The following is a 26574-nucleotide window of genomic DNA, read 5'->3' on the forward strand; positions in this document are numbered from 1 at the left end:
AGGCAGGTTTGAAACTCGCGCTCAAAAGTATCAATACATAACACATGTCGTCACGGTGATGGCATCACGTGATGTATCAGGACTTTTTCCCCCTTCACTAAACCAGGCGTGGCCATGGCAAGCGTGTTACTCATTCACGGCCTGGTCTAAATCATGGCATGAGGAAAGAAATGGAGTTGGGTAATACTGAAGTTAGATAAATAGAAATATTATCTTGCCCACTACCATAGCTGTCATTTTACAATAAGAATACTAATCACTTCACTGAATTGTTCTAAATTAGTTTTTCCCCATTAGTCTGATACATGAAAATTCTAGAGTTATTAATCTAAAAGCATCTCAGATTAAATAACAAGATTTCAAATATCAGCAGAACAAGCTTGGAAACTATCATTCTTTCAATATATAATTTTCCTTTAGATCATTGAAATCTCACAGACCTAATACATCTTGATTTCAGCATAGCAATGGCAAATACCTCCATAACACTGTGATTTGGATGGCTAAACAATTAAATGGATGCATAGCCAAAAATCAGGAAGAGTTTAGTACCATTTTTTTTCTGACTTATAACTCTTTTTTTAAAGGCATCCCCTTTGCAAGCTATGGTTCATTTCATCAGATGCACTGTCTACCATACACTAACATGGATGTCCTCTTACAATGCATACATAGCTGGCTCAGAATTATACTCAAAGAGTCCCTATCAGTAGTTCCTCGTCAGACTAAAATGAGGTATTGAGGATTCAGTAATTTAAGATTAAAACTGGAATAATTGAAGGTTGGAATTGTTTCCCAAACACACTGAGAGGAGGAGAATATCTATTTTTGATGACCTGCAGGTTTGAGTCTTGGAAGAACTGTGTATATATAGTAAAGCTACTTTCAAGCAAAAGGTTAACCCAGCCGGATTCAATGCTTGCCCCAGGATAAGGTTCCTTTGGGAGATTGACAAGGATCATAACATGATTCAATTCTGATTCTATTGTATCACCTGGGCCCAGCAAGCAGGACAATCATCCATATGCTCAGGCAACACATTCCAAGGTTGCTGTTATGTAATGCTATGTTTGTTGTTTTTTACGTTGTGACTGATATTCCATTATGAGCATACTCAAAGTTTACACTGTCCTGTCACTTTAAATCATTAGCTTCCAGCTATAATGTTGGTGGAGTAAAGGTAAGACTGGAAGAAATAAGGATGGACAGATGACATTTGGTTTCTCAGAGGTTCATTAACATGCAAAACCAACAAGTGATGATTTTTTTTAACAATATGGAATGAAAATTTAAGGGGACAGCTCAGAATGTTGGAGACAGGCAGGAACCCAGCTATGTTTCCATAGCACCATGCATTCCCTGGCTGTGGAATAGGGGAGGCGATCTTTTTCCCTGGGGGTGGGCAATTAATTTTCCCAAGGGGCCATGAGAAACTGGGACTATGTTGAGGGCCGAGCCAATAAGTTGAACTTAATTCTGCTCAATATTAATTTGACCACTTTATAAAAACCAGTAAATTATATGCTTTTGATTAGGTACTACTGGTAAGAATACCAATTACGATATGACTATGAAAATGTGGAATAGGTCAATCATAGCAATAAAAAAAAAAGTAAAAATGCCAATCATCATATCACTGTTTCATTTCATTTTTAATGAAGTTTTAACTTTCACAAAAACAATTCTGAAAATGTGTATGTTTTGCAGTATGCTAATGACCAGCAATTAATTAACTTTATACAAAAAGGAACAGCCTTCAGTCTGTTTATTTCATTCTGTACTTCATCAATATGTTCAACTGCTTCTTGTTGCTCTTTGTCAGAAATCTTTTCAGCCCCACCCATTATGGTTAGAATCAAGTTCCTTCTTCGTGACTTTGGCCACCAGTGCAGACATGTTGAGGGAGAAAGGAGCGTAGAGCCACTTCTACTTCCTCAGGCTGCTCCAGGCAAAAGGCGAGCACTGAACAAAAACAGAAAAGAACTTACCCTATTTTTCGGAGTATAAGACGCACCAGAGTATAAGATGCACCTTAATTTTTGGGGAGGAAAATAAGAAAAAAGCTGATTGTCAGGTGGATCTGCCTCCCTCAATACCCCCAATCAGCTGTTGCCAGAGGTGAATTTTAGCAACAGGTTCTTTGGTTGTGAGCTCTGTGCCTTGCTTTTTTTTCTGCCTCTGAAACTCCATTTCAGGAAAAAGCTTTCTTTTCTGCCTCTGAAAGCCTCCGAAACAGAGCTTCAGAAAAAAAAACTCTGAAGCTTGATTTCTGATGCTTTTTTCAGCCTCTGAAACCTCGGTTTGAGAAGCTGGGTGGGGCTACATTCGGAGTATAAGACGCACACAGATTTTCACCCTCTTTTTGGGGGGAAAAAGGTGCGTCTTATACTCCGAAAAATATGGTACTCTCCTTGCCTGCCCTAGCCACTAGTGCAGAGTTGGATCCAACTCAACTACTTCTCCCACCCCCTGCGATGTGCTTATTTACTTTTGATTTCTAATTTCCAATTGCTATGACGATCCCAGCTGAGTTCCCTGATCGGCAGGGACTTTTTAAAAAAAGCCTCTACTGATCAGGGAACTCAGCTGGAATCGTCAGAGCCTTTTGAAAACATTTTTTTACAACCTCTTAGCCGAAGAGGTTGTAGAAAAAATGGTTTTAAAAGTAAAAAAAAAAAAAATGGCCACGCCCACCCAGTCACATTACACCACCACCACCAAGCCACGCCCACAGAACCAGTAGTAACAAATTTTAGATTTCACCCCTGGGCCAATGAGTTTAAAGAAAACGAAGACCTCCACCCAGTGATGGGATTCAAATAATTTAACAACCGGTTCTCTGCCCTAATGATCTCTTCCAACAACCAGTTCACCAAACTGCTCAGAAAGTTAACAACCAGTTCTCCCAAAGTGGTGCGAACTGGCTGAATCCCATCACTGCCTCCGTCCTAGGCAATATTTCTTTTCTTTGCTAGTAAGAACCGAAAAGCTTCATGGCTTACCTTTATTCCTCACTATCCTGCCACCAAAGAAGAGCTAAATCCTTGTGTTTTGCCTGCCACTACAAGAGAAAATGCTACTGCTTACCCCCCTCCCCCACCCCCAAATTCAAAAAAGACTGCTCCAATATGTGGACCAGCTAAGTGATCTATTGTATACCTGCTTACTTGCTTCCCATATTACATTATTTTTACTATTCTGTATACAACTAAACTTCACCATCGTAGTGCATGCAAGTTAACAAAATGCTGGGGTGACAGTAGGGAATGGCAAGGATGGTCCATGATAGTCTGTGATACAAGATACTTTAATCTGTATTTTTGCAGGCCATGCATTCTACGCAGTCTTTTTACACTTTGGTACACAACTAGCTGGCATCGTGTCTACATTCTTTTTTTCTCCTGGATCAACCCTACTAAGCTTAGAAAGCCCATCATACTAACTCTGTGACCCTTGTTTTCTTCTGCACACAGCCCAGTCAGCTGAGTGCCTTGGCAAGAGGTCAGCCAAAGCTGAGGACACTGGATTTGAAGTACGATGCCCAAAATCATTTGAAGTATGATTTGAATCTTCAAAGCCAGCTCCCAAGGGCTACATGGCAAGAGATATTCAGAAAAACAAACTTCATGTATGTATATATTTTCATTAGATTTATAACTAATCCTTTTTCTGTATGCATTCGTCCAGAGATCCCTCCTATGGTAATCTGTGTAATATTGTAATACTGAATTCACTTTTGCATTAGTTTCCCTAGAAAGCAGTGGCAGTGGTTCAGCTAAGGATGAAGTTAAAATAGAAGGGAAGCCTGTATTTCAGTAAGAGGACACCCTTGTAATAGTTCTCTTACTGTCAGCAGAGTAGGTCAAAGATACATTTCAGACATTTCAGGGCTGCTGCCCAATCTTATTACATGGTGGAACAAAATAGAGGAGCATCCACCCAAGAATGAAACAGCTGAGTTATTCTTATTGCTCTAGTTGCCCCACTCAACCATTTGGAAAGAAAAGAGGAACAAACATAGCTCTGATTCAGAGGTGAGATTCAGCCGGTTCTGACCGGTTCGGGCATACCGGTAGTTCCGACAATCAGCTGAGAGCAAACCGGTTCACTCCGATGATCAGATGGGCCCGCCAACCCCTGCGCTATAAGCTACCTATATTTCTTTTGTTTTAAACCTGATAGGTGTGGCAGAGCGGATTGCCGCGTCTCAGCTGTTTTACTCACTCTGGATTCAGTAGAAGGTAACTTTTGATCATAATGTGCATGCGTGCTGTTGGAAGAAACATCCTTCTGGGTTCTGCTCCAAGTGGGGAAACAGACACTGGAAACATGGAGACTGCTTGGAAAGATGATTTAATGGTGGACAGGATCACATGGCTTGAGTTCCTGAACAGAAAAGGGGCAGATACAGTAAATTCTTGGGTTTTTATGCTCTCTCTGGCTCTGCATTTCTTGGGGCCTCAAAAGAGTATCCTGATTGGTTGTCAGACTCCCAGGGGGTGGGGGCCTTGCTGGCTGATGGTCACATGTGCTTCCCAGGTCACATGTGGTGAGTTTCTGCTGCTATTGTGTAGAGGGCTAATCCTATCTTTGGCAATTCCTACTATGGCTCTGCCTGAAGGAGGCAGATCTTTGTTATGTAGAATAGACTGGCCCAGGCCTTAATGGCCCATTGACAAAGGGTGGGGGGCAGGAAAGTGGGAGCTGCTTTGTCTGTAAAATATGCTTCTCATATTTCTCATCCAGGGAAATATAATATTCTGCCTTTTTCATATTTCCTAAAATTTCACTCTTCCAGGAAAGGGGTGGGTGCTAACTTCCTACACGTGCGAAGCGTGCACAGAGCGCACACTCAGCAAACCAGTTGTTACAACCTGTGAATCCCACCACTGCTCTGATTTAATTAAATCCAATTTTATTTATTGAGAAAAATGTAGGCAATTGGGAAACTAAGACTCCCAACACTGAGACCACCTTCTTGAACAATCCAAGAAGAAAAAGAGGGTTAATTTTCATGACATATAAGTAGCATATGGTCTCAAGTCAAACATTAACAAAACTTCAAATGGTTTGATGGATGTCAGACTTTATCTTTTGCATAGATTGAGGCTAAAGTCTAGTCTAGGTTTACTGTAGGTGTTAAATTCACACCTCACTGTAAGATTAGGCTGGGATCCTTCCACAGGTACACTGAACAGGTAAAGAGAAATTGTAATTTGACCTTTCCAATCCAGCACTTTAACTATGGCAACAATTCAGTGTATGTATATCTGTGTGCGTGTAAATGGGAAGATGGCATAGCATAGTGTCTCCCCAAAAGTTTCCTCTTTCAGTAAATAAACAAAGAAATTAGATGGCTTAGTTTTAGCTAAGAGAAGGCTCCATGATGCTAAAGCAATTGGGACTTTACTGTATATAATTCTGGAATGTGCACTGATGGTCAGAATGTATATATTTCTGGACTGTTATAGGCGAGCACAGTCAAGGATGAAGATTCCAACTCCTTGGATTGTAATAATTTTGGGCTTTCTTCTTCTTTAGCTTGACTCTATCTCCCACTCCATACCTCCACTGCCACTCAGAGATGAAACACATTTCTAATGCATCTCGTATAATTTTGAAGAAAACACTGAGAACTCAAATACCTATTCCACTTCTTTTTCTGCCTACAGCAACTTCCATAATGATAAAAGTAATACGTAGAGCACTTAGAGCAGTGATGGCTGACCTTTTCCGGACCAAGTGCCCAAAGTGCAAGCGTGATCCCAAACCCCCAAAATGCAATGTGCATGTGGCCCCCGTGCATGCGCTCTGTGTATGCATACACGGCCCAGCATACAGCCCCGCACATGTGTGCATTCCCCCCACGCATGCACAGCAGAGACCTGAAGATCAGCTGGCCAGTGGGTGGGGGGCACACACATGCACGGCGGAGCTGAACTGGAGCGACGGCTCGTGTGCCCATAGAGAGGGCGCTGTGTGCCATCTCTGGCACGCGTGCCATAGGTTTGCCATCACAGATTTAGGAATACCAACATAAACGGCATACTATTATTGTTCTCTTCATCTCATTAATTTGTGTTTTTCCCTCTTTCTTTTTAGAAGCAGAAGCAGTGGCCATTGATCCTCAGTCTAGAATTGAACACTATTCTACAAACACAGGAGAGAAGCTCAGAACACTTAGCAGAATTTAATACACCCAAAGGAGAGGTTATATTGTAATAACTTAGGCAATCTTTTCCTATTGTAGGAAGTTAGCACCCACCCCTTTCCTGGAAGAGTGAAATATTTTAGGAAATATGAAAAAGGCAGAATATTATATTTCCCTGGGATAAGCATGTTTTGAAGCAGCTCCCATCTTCCTGCCCCCACCCTTTGTCAATGGGCCATTAAGGCTTGGGCCAGTCTATTCTACATAACAAAGATCTACCTCCTTCAGGCAGAGCCGTAGTAGGAATTGCCAAAGATCCAACAAAGATAGGATTAGCCCTCTACACCACAGCAGCAGAAACTCACCACATGTGACCTGGGAAGCACATGTGACCATCAGCCAGCAAGGCTAGCTAAGACACCCACCCCCTGGGAGTCTGACAACCAATCATGATACTCTTTTGGGGCCCCAAGAAATGCAGAGCCAGAGAGAGCATAAAAACCCAAGGATTTACTGTATCTGCCCCCTTTTCTGTTCAAGAACTCAAGCCATGTGATCCTGTCCACCATTAAACCATCTTTCCAAGCAGTCTCCATGTTTCCAGTGTCTGTTTCCCCACTTGGAGCAGAACCCAGAAGGAGGTTTCTTCCAACACTATCCTCTTCTTTTAAGCAACCAAGATGCCTATAAACCCTAGTAAAAACAAATCCTCTTGCCTGTTTGGGCTGTGGATTGTGAACCACAGTATAGTCCATAATTTAAAAGGGACTCTAGCTTCAGGAATTCACTGAAGAAAGCAAAGAAGAGGACAACCAGCAGCAAGGTAGATGGACTCAGGTTGTAATAGCTATGTGCACCATTGGGAGTCCTGAAAGAGCAGGTTAGGGGTAGATCATCGTGGAGAAAATCTATATTTACTTGTTTGTTTGTATCCCACCTTTATTCTTTTTACAAATAACTCAAGGCAGCAAATATATCCAAGACATCTTCTTCCTTTTCTTTCCCCCACAAAACAATGTGATTGCTTGGGGGGGGGGGAATGACTTACTGGCACATAATCAGTCAATTAGTCAATTCAGTGATGCCATCCAGTTAGATAATTTTAGACTCTGGACTTAATAGCATTCATTTCATTTCCAGCAAAGATTTGAAAGTACAATTTACAACTTCTAATTGCTTGTGTAAGGAGGTAAGGTAAGGAGAAGCCTCTCTCCTAATAAGACAGCATTCCTAAAGTAAAAGCGAGAGCATTTTTTCGGAATTCCAACTTTCAGATGTAGTCAACTCTAAGAAAGTATAGTTAGACCAATTATAGAGAAGCCTAATATATATGTGCCTAATTCTAGCCCTCTTCTTCATTCTAGAGTTAAGGAAGGGGGTGCATGAATTAACTGCAAGATTTTTGCACTAAAGCCAAGTATATCAGTGGTGGGTTGCTCCTGATTCTGCTTATAGAACCGGTAGTAAAACTGGCGGGAGGCTCCGCCCACCCAGCACGACATCATCATTGGCGCATGCGAACTGTTAGTAAAGGTAAGTGGAACCCACCCCTGAAGTACATATCAGCCATGAGCAGTCCTTGGTGCTCTCTGAGCTTGCTTGTTTTCTTGTAGACATTTCATTACCCAAACTAGGTAATGTCATCAGTGCTGGTGCTAGTGCTACTAATGAAGCATCTGCAAGAAAACAAGCAAGCTCAAGAGAGCACCAAGGGCCCCTCATGTCAACCCTGAGCTACAGATATTCTTCTTTATTAGTACATGTAAGCCACGTTAGCTACTAGTTATCATCTCCTTGTCAATGCTGCTTCTTCCCAAAATCCTTCTTGGTGGGCAGATAGCCATTCTATGTCTCCAGTCCCCCCTCCCCTTTTGTGAGAACTATTTCCTATCAGAGTCTCTAGAGACTAACATCTACTCTCAATTTCTTATCAGGAAAACAAAGGCAACTTGATTTGTTTGGGTTTCTGCATGATGCATCAATATGTGACCAGCCAGCAGGAAGCTATGGCTGAAAGCAGGCTCATCATAAACTGAATCAATAAGAAAGAAATATGCCATAGGGCAGGGGTGGGTAAATGTGGCCCTTTTACAACCTCTGGACTTCAACTCCCAGAATTCCTGAGACAGCCAAGCTGTCTCAAGAATTCTGGGAGTTGAAGTCCAGAGGTTGTAAAAGGGCCACATTTCCCCACCCCTGCCATAAGGAATAGAACCAACATTAGTGGGCCTTAGCAAGAGCTGTTTTTTTCTTCCAATAGTGGAGTTTTTGGCGTTCTCTGAATGTGGTTGTTTGTTGCAACCCTTGTCATGAGAACATCAGAATAGCCCTGCTGGATCCAGCCAAAGGCCTACATTTGTTTACGAAGCCATCTTTTTGAGAAACTGAGGAACAGGATTGTGAGAGAAAAGTTATTTCTCAATTGCTGTGCCTATTAATGGCTTTTATTTATTTATTTATTTTTATATGCCGCCCTTCTCCGGAGACTCAGGGCGGCTTACAATGCGTTTAGCAATAGCCTTCATACTTTTGTATATTTTATACAAAGTCAGCTTATTGCCCCCACAAACTGGGTCCTCATTTTACCCACCTTAGAAAGGATGGAAGGCTGAGTCGACCTTGAGCCTGGTGAGAATTGAACTCTCAGTAATTGCAGGCAGCTGGATGTTAAATGCTGCCTTAGTAGGAGGCATTAGCCTCCTATGCCACTCAGGCTTTTGGAATGGACAAGTGGGTGAGCCAATCAGAAAGCAGCTAATGGGTTTGAATCTCCCGGGCTTTAATGTTCCCTCCCCTAACTGTCACAGTTGACAGTATAAAAGGAGATTCTTGACAGAAAACCGTTGGCAGTCCAAAGGGAAGTTCAGAAGGCAGTTCTGAGGGCAGTTGGCTATTCGGAGAGTTCTGTTCAGCTCTTCTGTTAGAAAACTGTGGGCAGTTTGGAAGTCAGTTAGAAGGGCATTTCTGATGGTTTACAAGACTTTTTCTTCTGAGGAAGAATAGCCAGAACTAACATCGCTTATAGCGATTACAGACAGACAGATAGATAGATAGATAGATAGATAGATAGATAGATAGATAGATAGATAGATAGATAGATGATAGATAGATAGAGATATAGATATATATCTGACAGGATATTTAAGCAAAGTAATGAAATACTATTTAATATTTGAATAGATATTATTTTTATTTTTATGTAAATAAAAACATTTATTGTTAACTGCTTCAGAGGCTCATTTAGTAGATCTTAATAGAGATAAAGGTTTACGGTACATTGATTTATTTCCTCCATGACAAAGATTAAGCTTAAGTTTGGTAGCACCATTAAGATTAAAACTATCACTAGCCTTCTTCCTCGGGAACTTGCTCTTTCAAAGCTATCTAAGTTGGTGGGCCATCTCTATTGTGATATCACATCCACATCGGGGAGCTTCCTAGTGGTAAGATCAAGCAGACTTTAGCAGAAGATATAGCCTCCTTCAATTAGCAATACATTCAAAACTATTTCCTCATAATGGAAGTAGTATTTCCTTGATATGTTGATCTCCTGTCTCAGAGAGGAGTATATACCAACAGAGCTTGTTCAGATGTACTTTATGTACTTTAATTTAATCCAACATCTCTCGCTATCTAAGAGCTGGGCCCATGTTTTTCAGACTGATGCAACATTTAAGCCATTCATGTTACTAGTGACATTTATGAAAATGAGCCATGAAAACGTGACAGGCCAGAACAATAACTCCCATTCGCATTATGCAATGGCTTATGCTTTTGTGCCTATGCAAGATCATCCCATTATTTTTAAAGAAAAAAAAAAGATCCAGAAATAACAATGACAACAAAATAATGGTAAAATAACAAGCCCAGTATTGTATTACATTTTTAAATTTAACAGCATAACAATACAAGCATGATAGATACATTTTTTTAAAAAAATTGAGAAGTTGCCTGGAAATTTTTATTATAAGTGCATCACAGAAATTAATCAGATCCATTTTGTAGCCCAAACTTTGATTTTAAAATGGATCCTTTCCATCAATTAGACGTCAGAGGAAAGATTCTGAATGTGTTCCAATATTTGCAGTGCTTTGCAGAAAAGTGAAATGTTTCTTATTGCAGGCTCTGTTGTGTCCAGTACTGTGGTTTAGATGCCGCAGGACTGCCTTAGAAAATATGATTCACCCTAGTAATAATCATCTGTTCAGAAAATGGTTGGCAAACTAGCAGGATACCACAAACGCCACCAAAAGGGGAAAAAAATGCAACAAGCTGTAACATTCTGGTTCTTTGAAAGGAAAATATTACTACTATATATTGTAACAAAACAAATCAATTATATTTACAATTTACAGTCTCCAAAGGCAAAAGAAAAATAATGAGTTTAATTTTTATATTTATTTATTTATTTTTATTTTATATGCTGCCCATCTCACCTACAGGCAACTCAGTTACTGTATTAAGATATCACATTAAGCTAAAGTATGGTTGCTTGCTTTTTTGCTTAGTGAACCCAGCCACTGTGAAGTATAAACCATTATTCAAACCTTAGCACAAGGTACAATTCCAGACAAATATGTTTTATTTAATAATTGATTACATTGTTGGAAGAAATTTCCCCGGTTTTCCCAGCTGGGACACACCACAGACACTGAGAAGAAATGGACGCAGAAGCCAGCTGCCAGAAAGTGGAATCCTTTTAATGTAGGAAGGCAAGAAGCAAAAAGTGACACAGCTGGAGCATTCCTGGCTTGCAAGCACCTTGGGAGTGTGAATCTAAGCCTTTTATGCTTAATTACCCTTTGAAGTTCCTGCAGCTTGATGGCTTTTGATGTTTCTGATTGCCCTGGGTTTTGTTTTCTTGTTTTCCTGGGTTAATCTTGGTCCCAGGTCTTTTGTTTTTCGTTTAATCCTGTCAGGGGCAGGAAGAAGGGAGTTTCCTTTACCTTATTTTTAGCCTGGTTCCCCTTATCTTAATGGCTCTACTTAAGTATTTCTGTGGTCAGCTTTGTTACTTTTGTAACAGCTGTTAGCAGGCTCCTCTGAGTTTTCCTTTCAGCTGGTGCTTCTTGGTTTTCTTAAAGGGGGAAGGGCTGGCTTGAGTCCCTTGGCACTGTTTTCTGAGGTTTCTGGTGCTGTGAGGTTTCTGGCACTGTCCTTTTGAAGTGTACTTTCCATAACATTATGATTAAATTATAATTGCCAGTTATAAATTATGAATAAATTTTGATTCACAATATTGTGGTTTAGCCCTACAATATTCAAAAGTTGAACCAATTGATGAAAAAGTGATGAGGAGTTTTTCTGAGTCTCAATACCTCCTTTCAGGGCAAAATTTCCCTAAAATACCTTGTCAATGACTTGTCGGCACATCAATAAATTGCTGCTGGCCAGTAGGAATCAGAAGGCATCATCTGAGATTTAGGGTAATATATGGCTGGTACTTCTTATTTTATTTGAGAGATAAACATTAGTTTCAGTGCCAGACATTGTTAACTGGCAGTTATAATTTCAAGCACCAATTGTACTGCTTTAGTGAAAGAAGTTTGTGATTTCACACCACAAAAAAGAGGCTTCACTCAGAGATTAGTGATTTGACATTGCAAAGGTTGAATTAATTGCCAGAGAGTTTTGATTTTGAAACACGGTTTCTGGTCCCAGAAATTAATCAGTCATTTGTAGTTTCCATGTAATGTAAGAGGGAGGGACAAAAGAAAATAGACGATGATGTTTGTGTATTATTGTGAAGCAATGTAGATGTGGCCTCAGGAATGGGGAAGGAATGAACAAACAAACTGTGAGAAAGAAAACTCAGTCCTAAAGGAAGAGGACTGACTTGATTTAGTGCAGTGGTTCTCAACCTGTGGGTCGCGACCCCTTTGGGGGTCGAACGACCCTTTCACAGGGGTCACCTAAGACCATCGGAAAACACATATTTTCAATGGTTTTAGGAATAATTTTATGGTTGGGGGTCACCACAACATGAGGAACTGTATTAAAGGGTCGTAGCATTAGGAAGGTTGAGAACCACTCATTTAGTGTAAGATGGGGCAGAGAGAAACTCTGATAAGCTTTCAGGATGGTAAAAATATGTAGAGATCCTCAGTCATCCAGCTCATGGTTGTCCCAAAGGTGCTTTTTCAGGAGGCAACTAGACTTTCTTGTTTTTTCTTTTGAAGACATTTTGCTTCTGATCCAGGAGGCTTCTTCAGTTCTGACAGGATGCACAGGGTCTTGGATGAGAAGCGAAACGACTTCAAAAGAAAAAACAAGAAAATCCTTCCATTCCCCAGAGCTGAAGAAGCTTCTTGGATGAGAAGCAAAACGTCTTCAAAGGAAAAAACAAGAAAGTCCAGTTGCTTCCTGAAAAAAGCACCTTTGGGACTTTCAAGATTATGTTATTTTTATCCTGCAACAATAAAGAGTATTTCCAGAATTCCCTTTGATGCCTGTTTCTTGAGATTGCCTTCCTCAAAGGGTTGGCAGCTATATATTTTCCTCCAAAGTATTGCCTTTTTTTAAAAAATGGAAAATATTATAATCTTACCATTGTCAAAGGCACAATTACCTTTTTATAAAGATTTTAGGAGTTTGCATTAATCACTCTAATTATGATGATGTTTAGTCAGGCAATAAAAAAACCTCTTTGCTTTTTCATCACAATGTACATTTGGTCATACCTGAGTTTAGGTCTACCATATTTAAGTTGTAAAACGTTAAATGACCCCTCGATGGGGGGGGGGGGGAAACCAGAGAAAGTCATACTGTGGTTATCCAGGTTTTAGTATATTATACACGTTATCATTCCAAGATGAATCTTGTTGAATTTTGCCTTTTCATCATAATCCTTTTCTTTGCCTTTTTCCAAAATATGCGATGGAATTTCTTCATTCCTGTACATGCAGATTAGTGAGCAAACAGCAAACATTTTAGTCATTCAGTTCAACAGCCAGGGAATCACTCAGATGATACAATTGAAGCAAATGTGAGGCTCTGATAGCCCTTTTTGTGTTGCTTAGTTGGTACAATGCAATGGCGGTATGAGTGTTGCTCCTGAGGAAACAGTTTTCATTCTTCATGGCAGAACCTAACACGTGTGGACAAAAACTAATGTGAGACAGGATTCAGTCCAAGAACTCTGTTTTTAATGTCAGAGGAAGATAGTAACTCTGATGAGAGATACAGCATTTTGCTCCATTGCTATGTTATCAGAGCTAGTCCCATTGAGCCTGAATGTATGAGATAATTTTCCAAATTGCAATAATTCCTTGGAGTATCCATGTTTGGTGCATGTTTTTGGCATCTTTGGAAGCCTTCCAGGAAAATGGCCTATGTGAACCTGCTATAATCCTGCCTAGTTTGCAGATATCATGTGTACACACACACACACACACACACACACACACACACAGTTCTCACAAGTGAAGTTTTATGAACACTGCTGTCATAACAACAACTTCTGAAATTATGAGGCCTCATGAGCTTAATTTAGACAGGCTCCAGAAAGTTTTATGCTATTCTCCAAACAATGCCAACCTAGAAAACTGAATTTTAGCAAACTAATTTTCAAGCCAAGTATTTATCTGGAGATTTAAAAAGAGTTAAAATCCTTAAAAAGGATTGAACAGCCCACTGAAAGCTGGCGCAAGACAAGCAAGCTATCTTGAGCTTAGTTCACATTGCACATTTTCCAGAATTCAATGTGTGGTGTGTTGTTTATTTATTTTTTAATCTCTACAGTCCTTTGGCTGCAGCATCTTCCAAGAGAGAAGAGATATTTTCCCGCTTGTATAGTTAACAGGACAGCAGAAGTTGAAATGAGATCATTGCCTTTAATACAGTCTGTTCCTATGTATCACCTTTGCTTTGCAAATGACCTTCTACCTTGACTATGACTCATCACTGAAAGAAACCATACCTGTGCATATGCTCGGGTCATCTGAGACTAAGAGACAATATATTCACCCTGGAGGGATTACTTGTTTACTAAGCAGGTGTCATGGTGTTATTTGTCCATTCAATTTCGGCCTGGAAAAAAAATCATTTTTATGCCTTCTTCCCTTCCCAGGCTCCTTATCTATCATAAATTTTATTTCAGAAACTTGTAATATAATAGTACATTTATTTAAAAAATGTCGCATTTTATAGTTTTCGTGAAAGGGAGTTGGGGAGGGTATGACTTAAGTTTGAACGTTACAAAACTGAATTCTGGGCAGGAGCACTAGGGTGGATAATCTAATTTTATTTTGCTTAAAAAACAAAAGCTAGTGACACTACAATACCGTTCCCTGATGCTGAACATCCCCACTCGTTGAGGATGCCTAGACTGTAACTGTACAGCTATTTCAATTTAAAATATTTTCCCACAGATCATGAGGGTGATCTGAAACCATAATAGCAAATGAAGGAGGCACTCCTGCCATTTGGAGTATTAAGGAAGCTTTCTGGTTTTAAAAATAGCTGTTTGGTTACAGCCTCAGCTGGCTGCCTTAATAGCACCCACTTGAATGTGTCAGCCTAAGACTAGCCATCCTCAGCCTCCTTGCTCTCTTGGTAGCGTTTGATACCATTGATCATGGTAACCTTCTGCAGCAGCTGTGGGGACTGTGAGTGCAGGCACTGTCTGGTAGTGGTTTTCCTCCCTTCTTCTCAGCTGGTTCCAGTTGGTGTTGACAAGGGGAAAGAGATCAAATCTGTACCCCCTTATTTACAAGGTACCTCACTCATGCCCTACTCACTTCAGGATGGACTTTTGTACTGCAAATATCATTTGGAAGCTATTGTTGGTCCAGAATGGAGTGGCACAACTAATGTTGGACACTATGCCCATGTGATACCACTGCTATGCATGCTGTGCTGGTTACCATTTGGCTTTCAGGTGCAATTCAAACTGCTGGTTATTACCTATCACCAGCTATTATGGTTTCTGAGAATTCTGGAAGTTGACAATTGTGTCCTCAGCAGCAGAAGTCCATTAAGGGTTACTAAAGATAGCAACACATCTACTTCAACCTCGATCAAATAAGCCTACTTTATATTGCTTTATTTTACTTTCAACAATCTTAATCTTGTCTCTCTTCAAATAATGCCCTTGATTTCCTTTCAATTTTTCTTTGCCCTTCACACAAAATTCTTCAAAGCTTTAACAAGCCTCTTTTGTAAATCCAATATATGAAAAAAAATTCAGGTCACTGTCTAGATTTGCTGTTTGTATATTCCTTTTAATTATTAACACATTGGCTGGTTTCTTTTGTATGGCCTATTTTGCATCCTTTTCCATATCATTCTTGTAGTTTGTCATTTTTAAATCCACTTTCAGATCAATTTGTCTTGTCCAGTAAAACAATTTACTTTTCCATATCATTTTTTAAATACAGCCTATCTTTAGAGGCACACACAATTAAAATTAACTTTTGTATCCATTGTTCCAAAATATTTATGTCCAATGTTAAAATATTTTGCTCCATTCCATTATTAGTAAAATCAAATTTAAGTATTATTCTCCTTTAACTGTAATATTTAGCTCCTTCCCTTTAAGTGTCTGATCTTCAATGCCCCACTCTATCATTTAAGAATTCAAAACCAAAGCACATTTCCACAGAAAGGATTCATATGATTAATTCCAGAATCTTATTTTAGTTGGGAATTTATATACAATACAACTCTTTCTTTCTTTTTAGTTCCTGGTAAAATAAATTCTTCACCTAAGTTTATATAAATCAAATATTTTGTCTCTTTTTCTAATAGGTGTTTCTTGTAAGCAAATTATATCTTGTTTTAATTTTTAATAACATTTTTTTTTCTCTTCAGGAGCGGCATTACAGATTTTGATACCAGATGTGTTTTCAAGCGATAGGCAAAAATGTCAAGATGTTGGCCATGACAGTGTGATTGAAGCATTGCCTGGTTTTCATTTGCACCACATGTGCAATGGAAATAAAAAAACAGAGGGAACTTCAATTACACCACTGGGCTTGACTTTTTTCATCATACTATGCATACCCTGGTTTGGTAGCATTTACAAGATAATGGTGAAATTGATCCAATTAATAGAAAAAAGTGAATTAAATCAGATGTAATAGGAAAGGTGGGATTGAAAAACTGCAAACATCATGTTTCTATTGTTCCAAGGCTCCCTGAGTCAGTGAAACAGAAAGAGAGGTAGAGAGATTAATATTTTAAAACCTACCAGACTGTGTAAAAAAAGACTTCTGCTTATGGAACAAGAATTTCTAGTCCTCTTTTACATCTTAACAAGCTCTCCGAGGCCTCCACATCTGTTCTGAAACTTCACTTAACTCTCCAGGACATATTTTGAGGATGGACAGAGAGATTATCTTGGAAGGGAAATGAAAAGATGTAATTCTACACACAATAAGCTGATTGAATAATTAGTTCTTCTGAAGATATGTGGAAACCCTAGTCCAGTGCGAGACCAGGGAATTTCTAACACCCTGTTTGCCCCGTGCAGTGCTTCAGATTTGGGGAAAGAATCAACAAAAGTTGAAGTGGTATAAAACCAATATGTTTTATACTACAACTATTGTAGGTTGACTGCTAAAATACATCAACGCTGACATGTCTGAGCATTTTGGACATTTCCACTATAGTTAAACCTGCAGAAGCTCTTTTCTTACAGAATCTTTTCCACTGCCATTTGTGATTCTGTCTCTGAGCCCAACTAGATCAAGAAATACAGCTCCATCTCACAACTATTTTGGCTGCCTGCTTAAGTTGGTGGAGGAGAAATAATAAACTCCCAGAATTGGCCATGGTCTTCAATTTGGGCAGAAGAGCTTGGCAGGAACCTGAAGGTGCTGCTGGTGCTCAACATACCAAATATTTGGAACATACCAGAACTGCCTACCTTGCATGATATAAACAGATGAGATACAAGAAGTCAATGTGCTGAATTCTACATCACAATCACAGCTGGTAAAAGGGAACACATGAAACTATATCTCTCCTTTAATTACCTGCCCAGGATAAAGATTTAATGTGCCTCAAAGGTTCCCTCTTTATTTAATAGGTTCAGGAACTCTACATATTCAACTTTAGTTCTCCTAAACATCTCTGAGGTAATTAAACAGAGAGAGAGAGAGAGAGAGTGGTTTCTCCCCAAACCACGCTAGAAGTGTTGGGGTATATACCAGTGATTTGAAAGTAAGTCTGCAATTTCAAATTAAACACTCAGTCCAATTTGTAATGGAAATATCACTTCTGAAATCATCTTGGTTTTAATTGTAATTAAATAATTGTTAAATGGCTCATAAATGAAGCTCATAACTTATTTTTTTTTAGAATGACGCATTTAAAAATGATTCAGAGCTCATTTGATTTAATGGACTCTAAATTATGTGAAACATATGTGACATCCTTGTTACATCTGTTTTGGTGATCAAGGCTAGCTCCTCGAGATACAATGTTTAAGGACATCATTTTGAATAATTAGATTAGGAAAGTTTAATAAAGGGGTTGGTAAACTGGTACCCTTGAGATTTTAGATTGCAACTTCTATCAAGTTTAGATAGTGTTGGAAGAAACATCCTTCTAGGTTCTGCTCCAAGTGGGGAAAACAGACACTGGAAACATGGAGGCTGCTTGGAAAGATGGTTTAATGGTGGACAGGATCACATGGCTTGAGTTCCTGAACAGAAAAAGGGCAGATACAGAAAATCCTCGGGTTTTTATGCTCTCTCTGGCTCTGCATTTCTTGGGGCCCCAAAAGAGTATCCTGATTGGTTGTCAGACTCCCAGGGGGTGGGGGCCTTGCTGGCTGATGGTCACATGTGCTTCCCAGGTCACATGTGGTGAGTTTCTGCTGCTATTGTGTAGAGGGCTATCTTTGTTGGATCTTTGCCAATTCCTACTATGGCTCTGCCTGAAGGAGGTAGATCTTTGTTATGTAGAATAGACTGGCCCAGGCCTTAATGGCCCATTGACAAAGGGTGGGGGCAGGAAGATGGGAGCTGCTTCAAAACATGCTTATCCCAGGGAAATATAATATTCTGCCTTTTTCATATTTCCTAAAATATTTCACTCTTCCAGGAGAGGGGTGGGTGCTAACTTCCTACAATAGCATGACCAGTGACAAGAGATTATGGTAGTTGTAGTCCAAATACATGTGGAAAGAAAGCTAATCTACACTATTACCTCCCTCTCAGGTAACATGTATTGGGTATGAAAATTCAGACAATGGCAATCTGAGCCATAAAGGTCTTCATAGTGATAACCAGCATCTCAACTTGGACCCAGAAGCCCATTGGAAGGTCAGCAGAGGTTATTCTACCTTCCACAGGTAGATAGTTATATTTTACATCAGATGCAGTTTTCAGATGACCTCCAAGGGCAATTTCATGTAACTAAATTCCAGTAGTCTAGCCAGGGGGCAATGACAAAAGCATGAATCACTGTTGTCAACACCTCCTGGTCCAGGAAAGGCCAAAGCTATCAAAGACTCTCTTGGCCATAGACTGTACCAGGAATGATGGAGTCCAGAAGAAGCCTCAACTGTATATGGGGAAGAGGGAAGTAGAGATAATCCTTGATTTACAATCATTCATTTACTGACCGTTCAAAGTTATAACTGCACTGAAAAAAGTGACATGATAGGTTTTCACACTTACGGTCGCTTGCAGCATCCCCATGGTCACATGGTCAAAATTCAGGTGTTTGGGAACTGGCATGTATTTATGACGGTTGCAGTATTCTGGGGTTATGTAGATCATCTTCTGTGACTTTCTGATAAATAAAGTCAATGGGGAAGCCAGATTCACTTAACAACCGTGTTACTAACTTAACAACTGCAGTGATATCGCTTAACAACTGTGGCCAGAAAGATCATAAAATGGGGGAAAACTCAATGAACAAGTGTCTTGCTTACCAACATAAATTTTGGACTCAATTGTGCTCATTAAGTCAAAGACTATCTGTACAACTTTGTCAAGAACTATGCATGAAATATCCTGGTCTTGCCATGAATTAATCTCACTGTTCCAGAAGTATAATTTTGATGAATTTGGGTGCATGGGGCCCAGCAGCTCCTTCTGTAATTTAAATGCACTCCTACACTGAATGTGTGCCAATTGGCCTATCAATTCTTTGATAGTGCAGCAGTCTGTAAGCATGGTTTATTGTAAATATTTTGTTCAATCCATCAAGCAAGTTTTACTAATCACTATCCTTCCCCCCAGGTGAGAAAAGTGTCTCTCAGTAGCAATATGCAAGAAATTCCACTACTAGCAGGACCAGAGCTTAACACTGAATTTGACTTTACTGTATAGTTCCACCACTGCAACTTTTTGTTAACATATTCAAGTCAGTTTTTGACTCCTTGCAACTGCCCTGACTAGTCCATGCAGTTTTCTTGGCAAGGTTTTTCAGAAGCGGTTGACCATCACCTTCTTCCTAGAGCTAAGAGGGAGTGATTGGTGTGAGGTAGCCCAGCTGTTATGTGCCTAAGGAGGGACTAGGACTTGGTTTCTAGCCTGGTGCCTTAACCACTAACACCAAACTAGCACCCTATTAATTGCACCTTGTAAAGATGAAATGGAAAAGTAAGAATGGTGGTACAAAGCAGAAGGCAGATGCTGCTGCTTTAGGGATAGGCTTGTTTTAAGCTAAAGGCATCTAGGCATCTATTTTTTAACCTCACCCTTCCCAAGAAGCCCTAGACACATTGCTATGCTATCCAGAGACAGAATTTATTTATTTTGTCATATTTACAGTTGCAAGAAAAAGTATGTGAACCCCTTGGGATTATGTGGAGTTTTGCATGAATTGGTCATAAAATGTGCTCTGAACTTCATCTAAGTCACAACAATAGAAAAACACAGTCTGTTTAAAATAATACTACACAAACATTAGATGTTGCCATGGTTTAATTGAACATAACATGTAAACATTCACAGTGCAGAGAGGAAAAAGTATGTGAGCCCCTAGCCTAATGACTTCTCCAAGAGCTAATTGGAGCCAGGAGTGAGCCAACCTTGACTCCAATCAGTGTGATGATATTGGATGTGTTGCTGACAGCTGTCCTGCCCTTTAAAAACACACACTTGTTTTGGGTTTACTGGTTTCAAGAAGCACTGTCTGATGTGAACCATGCCTTGCAGAAAAGAGCTCTCAGAAGACCTATGATCAAGAATTGTTGACTTGCATGAATCTGGAAAGGGTTACAAAAATATCTCCAAAAGCCTTGATGTTCATGTGTCCATGGTAAGACAGACTGTCTACAAATGGAGAAAGTTTAGCACTGTTGCTACTCTCCGTAGGCGTGGTCATCCTGTAAAAATGACTGCAAGAGCACAGCGCAGAATGCTTCATGAAGTAAAGAAGAATCCTAGAGTGTCATCTAAAGACCTACAGAAATCTCTGGCACATGCTAACATTTTTGTTGACACATCTACAATAAGGAAAACATTAAACAAGAATGGAGTACATGGGAGGACACCACGGAGGAAGCCATTGCTGTCCAAAAAAAATATTGCAGCACATTTGAAGTTTGCAAAAGAGCACCTGGATGTTTCACAGCACTACTGGCAAAATATACTGTGGACAGATGAAACCAAAATTGAGTTGTTTGGGAAGAACACACAACACTATGTGTGGAGAAAAAAAAGCACAGCACACCAACATCAAAACCTCATCCCCACTGTAAAACATGGCGGAGGAAGCATCATGGTTTGGGGCTGCTTTGCTGCCTCAGGGCCTGGACGGATTGTTGTCATTGATGGGAAAATGAATTCCAGAGTTTATCGACATTTTGCAGGAAAACGTACGACCATCTGTTCACCAACTGAAGCTCCACAGAGGATGGGTGATGCAACAGGACAATGACCCAAAGCATACAAGTAATTCAACAAAATAATGGCTTAAAGAGCACAGAATACGCTTTCTGGAGTGGCCCAGTCAGAGTCCTGACCTCAACCCGATTGAAATGCTGTGGCATGACCTTAAGAGAGTGATTCACACCAGACATCCCAAGAATATTGCTACACTGAAACAGTTTTGTGAAGAGGAGTGGACCAAAATTACTCCAGATCGTTGTGCAGGTCTGATCTGCAACTACAGGAAATGTTTGGTTGAGGTTATTGCTGCCAAAGGAGGGTCAACCAGTTATTAAGTCCAAAGGTTCACATACTTTTTCCTCCCTGCACTGTGATTGTTTACATGTTATGTTCAATTAAACCATGGCAACATCTAATGTTTGTGCAGTATTATTTTAAGCAGACTGTGTTTTTCTATTGTTGTGATTTAGATGAAGTTCAGAGCACATTTTATGACCAATTTATGCAAAACTCCACATAATCCCAAGGGCTTCACATACTTTTTCTTGCAACTGTATATGGATGTCCATTGACAGACAAAATACTCTGGGTGGTGTACAATAAAGCTAAAATTAAAAGAAAAAAATATGGGAAAGAGAAATGACAGCTGATGATGGATATGCTTCATGTCTTTCCCTCTAGTTCAAACTTCCTGACTGTATTAGTGGGCGGGCTGGAAGTAGAACCTACTTCTTCAGGATCCTTTAACGCCTTTATTGGCAGGTGGAGGCAAGGATTGGTCAAATGGGCCTGATCCTTTGCCTAAGTCTGAGAAAAGCATGTGGACAAGATGGTAGAGGGGCCATTGTCCCAAAAATGCTTTTTCAAGAGGCAACTGGACTTTCTGATTTTTCTTCGAAGGCGTTTCGCTTCTCATCCAAGAAGCTTCTTCAGCTCCAGAGGTGAAGAAGCTTCTTGGATGAGAAGCGAATCGTCTTCAAAGAAAAACCAAAGTCCAGTAGCCTCTTGAGAAAGCACTTTTGAGACAACCATGACCTGGATGACCGAGAATCTCCATAGACATAGAGGGGCCATTGCTGCCTGCACAAGCATATTATTTCTACCTTCGCAATAAGACCCATTTTCACCTCTGTGGTTTAAAATGAATATTTTGATATGAGATTGTTCCCTTTTCTAATACAGTACTGTTTTCATGATCAGGAAGGAATCCACTACAGAGTACCCATGACACATAGAGATGCACCTATATCTTACATACATGAGATGTAATGCTTATTTACATTCACACACCTTTAGGAAACCGGAGCAAACCATACCCGCGAAATGCCCGACGGAACCAATATAAATATATTTGCAGACTTTATAATCCACACCCAAAGCCCGTTTCCTCCGATCGAACCCTTCTTCCCACCAAGCTGCGCCCGAGGCGAGAGTAGCCTGACGCAATCCTCTACCTCTATTTCCCTCGAAAGCTCCTAGGCGAGTTGCATCATCTGGTTTTGAGACTGTGGAGAAGAGAAAAACCAATGAGCGGGCGCGTTTTGCTCATGTGTGACAGGCGGCTTTGACCAATCCGGTCTCCGTAAGCCGTTCTCCAGGCGGGACTATTTGCTTCTGAAAGCGGTGATTGGACAAGAGACGGCGGGAACCGAGATACCGTGACAACTGGGCGGGGGCTTACCGGCAAGCTGGTATTTAAACGCTGGAGACCTGGGGAACGGCGCAGTTCTCTTTTCTTGCTTTGTGTTAGAGTGGCCGGTCGCCGTCTCTTGTGCCAAATCCCCGGCTAGCCGAGCTTAATCCTTCGGTTCAGTCCATTCCCGGAGATCCGAGCCACCAGCGCACCTCCTCCTGCGGAGTCATGAAGGGGGATCCGCATCCTCGGCATCTTTCCAGCGGAACGGAGCATCCGTCCAGGCTTCAGAAGGACGAAGAGGAGGAGGAGGAGGAGCCCTCTGGTACAGAGGAAGGGTCGCCCAAGTCTCCGCTCTGGGTCTTCGGTTACGGTTCGCTGGTTTGGAGACCTGATTTCGAATTCACTTCCCGCAAAGTGGGCTATATCCGGGGCTACAGCCGCCGCTTCTGGCAAGGAGACACCTTCCACCGGGGTAACGAGAAAACGGTAAGGGCTCTTCTTGCCAGGTGAGACTAAATGGGTGGGAAAGGGCAGCGGCTGATCCTGAGTTTGTGTGTGTGTGTGTTTTAAAGGGATGAGTGCTTCTCCTGAGATGAGAGATCCCTTCCGTAGAGTGGAAGGGATGGTGGGATGGGCTGTGGGACTGGAAAATAAAGAGATAATCCAAGAATTGGTTGTGTTTCGGGGAGTTAGAGTTAGAAATTGTAGGTTCCACTGAGTCCACAGATGTGGAGCCTATTGATTATCCTTGGCTTAACATTGTTGTGCAGAATTTGGAGAGCCTCCCACTTTAGTTTGTAATGCTGAGGGAGTAGGGAACTTCTGGACTGCACCAATGATGCTTCGCTTGAGATGGTAGAACTTGTGCTTCTGATGTTGGTCTGCAAAAGAGTACAGTACTGCATATTAAAACTGCCTCTTTCTTTCCCTTCTCTTAGCCTGGAAGAGTGGTCACCCTTCAAGAAGATTATAATGTAAGTATTTTCTTAAACAGTTGGCATGCATATCAATAGCCTAAGCCTAATCAGAGGGAGGGGAGAAGGCTTAAAACCAAGTAATTGCAGGTAGTCCTCAACTTACGACCACAATTGAGCCAAAAATTTATGTTGCTAAGTGAGAAATTTGTTAAGTGAGTTTTGCCCCATTTTACGACTTTTCTCTCCACATTTGTTAAGCGAATCGCTGCAGTTGTTAAATTACTAATATGGTGGTTAAATGAATCTGGTTTCCCCACTGACGTGTCAGAAGGTTGCAAAAGGGGATAGCATGACCCCGGGATACTGTAACTGTAATAAATGTGAGTCAGCTGTCAAGCAGCCAAATGTAAATCATGTTATCATGGGGATGCTGCAACAGTTGTTCTGGTGTAAAAAATGGTCATAAGTCACTTTTTTCAGTGCCATAATTTTGAAAGGTCACTACGCGATGAGGACTACCTATATTTTGAGCTACCCACCTTGTTTAGCTGTAGGGGAAAGATGGAGAGTGAATTGTATCATTGCAACTAGAGGTTATGTAATTCTGTTACTTGACCTGCAGCAATTATAATTATCCAATTATAATTTGGATGAGTGATTATTTGGTCAGTAGAGTACTGCTTATTTAGGAGACCAGCCAATGTTTGTGAATATAATCTAAATGATAAAAGAAAACAGATCTTGACAATTTTGGAGATGATAAGGTAGCACTGCTGAAAAAAAATGGGCACATGGCCAAGATACTATGGGTCTTGCACAGTTTTGTTATTATTAACTTTTGCAAAGTTAATAGTATTAATTGCTTTGTGGACAACTCATTTGGAAGGAATGAGTAGCTATTTCAGAACTGTGCTTTTTCATCACAAAGCTGACTTTTAACCTAACTGACCTGATATTGTTTAAAAATGCAATGAAACATGGCAGATAATATTTATTTTTAGTTTGGTATTTGCTTATTTGTATAGGTTATGGAGATAAATAATTTTGTATTTAATGAAGCAGACATCTGTAAGTAACTTGTAATTTGATTTCTGATTGCAGGGATGCACGTGGGGTGTTGGCTATGAACTTCACGGGCTTCAAATTGCTGCTGTCCTTAAGTATTTGAACATGCGGGAAGCTGTGCTTGGGGGCTATGACACCAAGCTGGTGAAGTTTTACTCCCAGGAAGAAGAGGCAGATGAACCTGTTCTAGCTCTTGTTTATATTGCAACCCCCCAGAATCCCTCCTATCTGGGGCCAGCATCTGAAGAGGATATTGCAGCTCAAATCATAGTCTCCAGTGGCCGTGCTGGACACAACATTGAGTACCTTCTGCGGCTGGCAGACTTCATGCGCTACTGTTGCCCTCAAGTAGAAGATGAACATTTGTTCTCAATTGAGGAAGCCCTGATCTCTATCCTGCCCTGTATATATCCTGCTGAGGAGCCCTTGGTACAATAATGAAGTTGACAGTAGTCACCAAAATGAAATTGAATGAACGTTTTTAAACCAAGGACCACATGCATGAATACATGAGCTGATGCAACTGAAGTCAGGTTTTAAAACCTGTACATGTAGACCTTGGGAGAGAAGAGTAGTTGGAGGCACGGTAATATAACTACAATTTAAATAGCATTGGACTCCAGCCACATTTCTAGTCTCGAGTAGAGATTGGAGAGACCCATTGCTATTCTACTAGCTGCTGGCGATACAAAGCTGGTTGAAAAATACTTCCTAGTCTCATTTGTATACTCCAGAGAGATTAAGTCCTACTAAATTTAATAGGGCTTTTACTTTATAGAGTTCATGCAAGTGAGGCTGCTGCTGTTTTGCACTTTTAGCCAAATTAACAGTGTTCTTTGAATTGTTGAAGGGAAAGGGGGATGAAGATAAAATGTTTTTCTTTGCATGTTTTCATCCAAAACAGGGCCATGACTATAATGCTATGAGCTTTGCTCTACCTCACAAACTGATGCTGCACAGGTGAAGTTGTGAAGGTTTTCAAAAGTTCCTCCAGCCTTAGCCTTGGTCATGGTATCCTCGTGTTTGCTCATACGCTGGGCTTTTTTTTAGTGGAAAATGAACTTGATTTTAGATTTTGGTGGGGCCAAACCTCCTTAGGCAGTTAGTGCACTACTTTTTTTATAACTTGAAAATGTATTTATTGTAATGAAGATGTATATTTCATGGAGAGAAATGTCCAAATGTCCTGCAGAGCAGGGCAGATTGCTAGCTTGAAAGCTGGCAGGGGAACTTGGGTCTTCTGGTTTTAGATATATATATATATATATTCCTCTTAGAGGGGAGCTTCAGACCAGGGCAGCTGCTACAAGGTTACTCTTTTGAGACAGCTTTCGGTAAATAGAACTGTTGCACTACCTACACACAATATAGATGCTTTTACATTACAATAATCTTTTGTGTCAGTTTATGTAACTGCAAGGTGTATGTCTCTTGGCATATACCATGCTCAAATTTTGCCTGCATTTCAAATAATGAAGTGGGCACTTAATGTCTGGTTCTCCGAAAATCACAAGAAATTAAAGTTTCTGAGAATATTAAATGTGTTCATGAAAAGAAAGATCTGTGCTGAATATTGTAGCCTGAAAGACACGATTCAATAAAGACGATAAGAACAATTGCTTTCTGATGAAGCCTTTGTGAGAGACTTCACCCTGGAATTTGTTAACAGATCTTAGAACAAAATGGACAACTACTGTTAAAAGGAACTGTATATCTTTTATCTATAAATAAATGAGTCTGAAATTACATTGTTTGAACAGAATTTTTTTTCCTTTGGTTTTGCATTTAAACTATTAAAATTCTTTGTCATGGGATTTCATGTAACTGTATAGAAAAATGGAATTACCGCATTTTTCGGAGTAGAAGACACACCTTTTTCCCCCATAAAAGGGGGTGAAAATTTAGGTGTATCTTATACACCAAATGTAACCCCGCCCACCCTCTGGCCCCCACCCTTTGGCCTCTGCCTCGCAGCAAACAGCAAGAAAAAACAGCTCCTTTCAGCTTCAGCACAGC

At 40.3% G+C, this 26574-nt stretch overlaps 1 protein-coding gene and 1 long non-coding RNA gene across 3 annotated transcripts; one reads left to right on the plus strand and one right to left on the minus strand.

Moving 5' to 3' along the window:
* Positions 1-1633: 1633 nt before the first annotated feature.
* LOC148116438 (uncharacterized) lies at positions 1634-22719 on the minus strand. 2 transcript variants are annotated; one of them, XR_015729407.1, is made up of 2 exons: positions 22622-22719; positions 1634-1962 (listed from the first exon to the last, which is right to left on the minus strand). It is a non-coding gene; the product is annotated as an uncharacterized LOC148116438 (long non-coding RNA). The 2 variants fall into 2 exon arrangements; XR_015729406.1 differs by lacking the exon at positions 22622-22719 and adding an exon at positions 4225-4381.
* CHAC1 (ChaC glutathione specific gamma-glutamylcyclotransferase 1) lies at positions 22099-26304 on the plus strand. The gene is made up of 3 exons (XM_034417827.3): positions 22099-23062; positions 23515-23550; positions 24595-26304. Exons 1-3 carry the CDS (start codon positions 22802-22804, stop codon positions 24994-24996), a joined length of 699 nt encoding a protein of 232 aa, XP_034273718.2. The 5' UTR covers positions 22099-22801; the 3' UTR covers positions 24997-26304.
* Positions 26305-26574: the final 270 nt, after the last annotated feature.

The sequence above is a fragment of the Pantherophis guttatus genome, chromosome 1 (assembly GCF_059756535.1).
Source record: "Pantherophis guttatus breed Tessera chromosome 1, ASM5975653v1, whole genome shotgun sequence".
Classification (NCBI taxonomy): Eukaryota; Metazoa; Chordata; class Lepidosauria; order Squamata; family Colubridae; genus Pantherophis; species Pantherophis guttatus.

What these genes read in the sequence shown, in the direction of transcription:
- CHAC1 (XM_034417827.3), top strand. Translation starts at nt 22,802, where the DNA reads ATGAAGGGGGATCCGCATCCTCGGCATCTTTCCAGCGGAACGGAGCAT. An exon ending in ACCGGGGTAACGAGAAAACG is followed by an intron (nt 23,063 to 23,514) that starts GTAAGGGCTCTT and finishes CCCTTCTCTTAG; the next exon opens with CCTGGAAGAGTGGTCACCCT. An exon ending in CCCTTCAAGAAGATTATAAT is followed by an intron (nt 23,551 to 24,594) that starts GTAAGTATTTTC and finishes TTCTGATTGCAG; the next exon opens with GGATGCACGTGGGGTGTTGG.